Here is a 3,677-nt window from a genome sequence, read left to right as displayed (position 1 = left end):
CATGACTTAAATTTGATGAGACATAAAGGAGGAGTGGTAGATATAGAGTTGATGTGACAAGACGTGATGGAACAGCCCGAATCGACACATTACCTTTATTGTAACCTGAAGTGTTGAGAACCAAAAAGTTATGGGAAAGGAAGGAAAGTCACATCTTGGTCCGCGTGCATGTGGTTCGGGTTTTTGGAAACACACGGCTTTAAAATGCATGAGGTTGTACCGTCTGATTTGCATACAACTCCTTGTCAGATGGCCATTGTTTTTCTAAAATAGGTGATGCTACCCACTTGTGTCTTCTTGCTGAAAAGGAACCTACACGGACAGTAATTGACCTTATACTTTGAAGACATTCTTTATGGAGATGTCTGCCGCACCAGTTGGATCTGTTTTCCCGCACGTGAACAGATTTTGCACTTTGTTGGTTGCACCTGAAAAGGTATGTCATCTAATCTTGTGTTTTTGTTGTGAAGGTTCCACCAAATAGAAAATCTAAAGGCCCCAATCTAAAGTTGGAAATCCTTCATATCGATCAATAAGCTGTTTTGGGATTGTTTGAAACATGATATAAGTGGCATACAACTAAAGCTTATAGATCCAGTTGGCAATTGTTTCATCATGAAAGTTGGATATAGGAACGGCATTCCCGGAATAATATCTGGAGTGGAATCAATGGTTGGTTTCTACCATATGAAAGGCCCACACGTGTTGCAATTTGTTTGTGATTCGTCAAGTCTGTGCCTTTCTTTCAAATTTTGGAAACAAGGAGGATCATATGTGGATTACCCCTGTTTGGTGAAATGGGAAAGGGTGGTATTGAATTCTTTTCTGAAAGCTAAGACTCCTCTAGTATGGATATTCAACGGTGTAGAATTCCATATTTGATTCACTTTCGCATTTGATTTTCCGTTTTAATGCCAATTATAAATGTGTGAATTTTTCTTTAGCTTATTGATAGATGTGTGTAGGAAACTTCTTATAATTGTTTTATTCTTTTAATATTTGTGTTTCTTCTCTTCCTGGAGAGTTTAACAAAAACGGAGGTAGTTACATAATAAAGGTTCTCTTTTTGAGAAGAGTTTAATAGAAACAGAGGTAGTTACACAATACAAGTTCTCTACATGTAGCATATTTTAAATCACAAAGGTATTATAATGAATAGATAAATATATTTATTGAACACACGTTTGTTAGATTCATTTCCTTCATTTAATTCTACTTACAAAGCTAATCCAAACACCCATATTTAAATGCTTCATTATCTAAACACACGAAATAGTGTCATGATCCTCCCAAGAAACCAATCACGAACCACGTGCCGTGATTCCTTCACCCTTGAGCATTCCTTCTTTCCAACAACACACGCATCCAAAAACCAATGCATGCCTTACTAACATGACCACAAGCCACGCGTAGTCCTAAGAGGTGCGTCTACCAATGCTTTATTTTCGAAGCTGATGAGTTTGCCCAATTCATAACCGCCGAACTACATATCCTTTATCAACCGGCGCCGACACCAGTTTTTTGTTGTTCCAAATCCCACCATCCTGTTACCGAAGTGTCGCGTTTTATCGACTGAACTCAAACCTGTAGTTATAAATACCCTTCGTCTTCTAACAATTTCTTCATTATTCCCAATAGCCAATTTCAAACAAGTGTTTTCTTCTATATTCTTCTTCTTATCTCTTGTTGTGTCTCAAGCATGGATTTGAGTCAAGATAACCTGTATCAGGTGTTATGCCATGCACCCGCATACCTTCTGTGTAAGTTTAAGAGTGTATCTTCAGAAGTAGATTTTGCGAGGGAGCCTAATTTTTGCCGTCAACAAGCCCGCAACATGCTTCAACAGGGCGAGATGCACATTTTCGGTTTCCTTGACATCGCAGCACCTTTGGGGCTGGACCTGTATCATTTATTCGATAATGGTCCTTCACCAGGATTACCAATTCAATTCTTGGAATTATTTAACAGACATTGGAGAATCCTCAATTCCTGGAAAGGGTTGGTAGTGGTTGAATTTGAGAGAGTAGAAGTAACGCCACCAACGCCGTGCTTATGCAACCCCGTGACCGGTTCATGGGCTCTCCTAAAATCTCCCATGGAAGAGTACGACAATCCTCATGAACTTCAAATGCATATCCTCATCTTTCCAACTGACACACATGGAAATGATTACAAGTTGATATGCATTAACGGAGTTGATAGTCGGTGGGGTCCCCCATATGTGATGAAGGAATATATCCCTGTTGAAAATAACTGGGAAGTATTGGAAAATAACATTGAGTTCGAGGCTAGGCTGCTGGATCTTGACCACGTGGCAGTCGTTAATGATAGTTTGTACATGATGTCTGATAATTTCGATTACGGCGAGGAACAGGTTTGGCCGCAGTCTCCATTGCCGTACATAGTGCAATATTCCCCCGTCGAAAAAAATGGTAAGATTCTACCTCTCCCTGTTGAGGCTGTTCATAATCCTTTTCATGGTGCATACCGGGTCTTCAAATGGGGTAGCCGATGGACGTCAAAAGAGTCTCTATGTCTAGTTCGATATATCGAGTTGACATTTACTCTATGGATCTCTGAAGATGGTTCGCCCGGCTCGTGGGACCTTATTCATCGCATTAACGTCGACGATATGGGGATACACAACGCTCTGGAAGATGAAGATGAAGATGAAGATGATGACAATCTTTTTACAAAAAAACCAGATAACGATCCAATCAGAGGTTTTGGTATTGTTAATGGTGACTGTTTGATATTCGCGACGAGGGCCCTAGTCTATGGTTACTATATCAACGGAGCTTACTCTTGGAAATTTAAAGTTTTTGGCGAAAACACAATGGGGTCGTATGCCAGGTTCATCTCTTATTCCAGTACCTTTCGCCCTGTTGACTTGCCTCAAACAACCTTGTTCAGTGATGTTCGTGCAACATTAAATGGTTAAATGTTATTTGGGTTTCGTTTACTAGGTAAATCATTAACCGTGTAAGCATTATTGTTATCTGTCTTTCTGTAGTTCTTGTTCACTCATGAATGTGGTATATTTTACTCTTTGTGTGCATATTATAAATGTAATTTTCTTTCTAGTGCTCTCAAGTTATAGCATGGCGTGCCTAGCTTATAATTGCGTTATTTTATTATTTAAATTGACTTCCGTTACGTATTCTTTTTTTTTTTCATAAACAAGAATATTGACTACAAGCATAATGTTTTGTGCCCTATACATTTCTTCCTCAACATTTTTTAATATATGACATTATATTTTAATGTTTTTCTCATTTTTCTTTTCTCATTCGTGTAATAGGTTGAAATACCGTTTTTACTTCACTTAAATAAAAAACTCATCACACTCAACCAATTTTAACAAAGCCCTTCACATTGATTAGGTGAAGTAGTCATCATTGTCTCGAGCTAAATGTATGACAAAAGGTGGAAATAATCAAATATGTGCATCGTAAAAAGTATGATGCACCCTACAAATTAGGTGTAAGTCTCATCGTTTTCTAGAGCTGAGTAAAAGTTATGACATAAAGGTGATAGTTCCGTCTCAGTCAACATCACCTGATCCAAACACACTTTCGTCTGTAATCATAGCTATGTGCATATTCTTTTCCCATGTGAGTGATCGAAGCCCGTGCACAAGAAAAAACCCAAGTACTCCCTCAGTTCCTAAATAACAC

The 3,677-nt window shown here is 38.6% G+C and overlaps 1 protein-coding gene across 1 annotated transcript; it reads left to right on the top strand.

Annotated features, from left to right (window-relative positions):
• The first annotated feature begins 1,699 nt into the window (after positions 1-1,699).
• Positions 1,700-2,941, top strand: LOC130736405 (uncharacterized). The gene has a single exon (XM_057588241.1). It carries the CDS (start codon positions 1,700-1,702, stop codon positions 2,939-2,941), a length of 1,242 nt encoding a protein of 413 aa, XP_057444224.1.
• The last annotated feature ends 736 nt before the right edge of the window (positions 2,942-3,677 follow it).

Source organism: Lotus japonicus, chromosome 2 (assembly GCF_012489685.1).
Source record: "Lotus japonicus ecotype B-129 chromosome 2, LjGifu_v1.2".
Lineage (NCBI taxonomy): Eukaryota > Viridiplantae > Streptophyta > Magnoliopsida > Fabales > Fabaceae > Lotus > Lotus japonicus.
The sequence above is the reverse complement of the archived record's forward strand: the minus strand, read 5'-3'. Positions and strand labels throughout refer to the sequence as shown.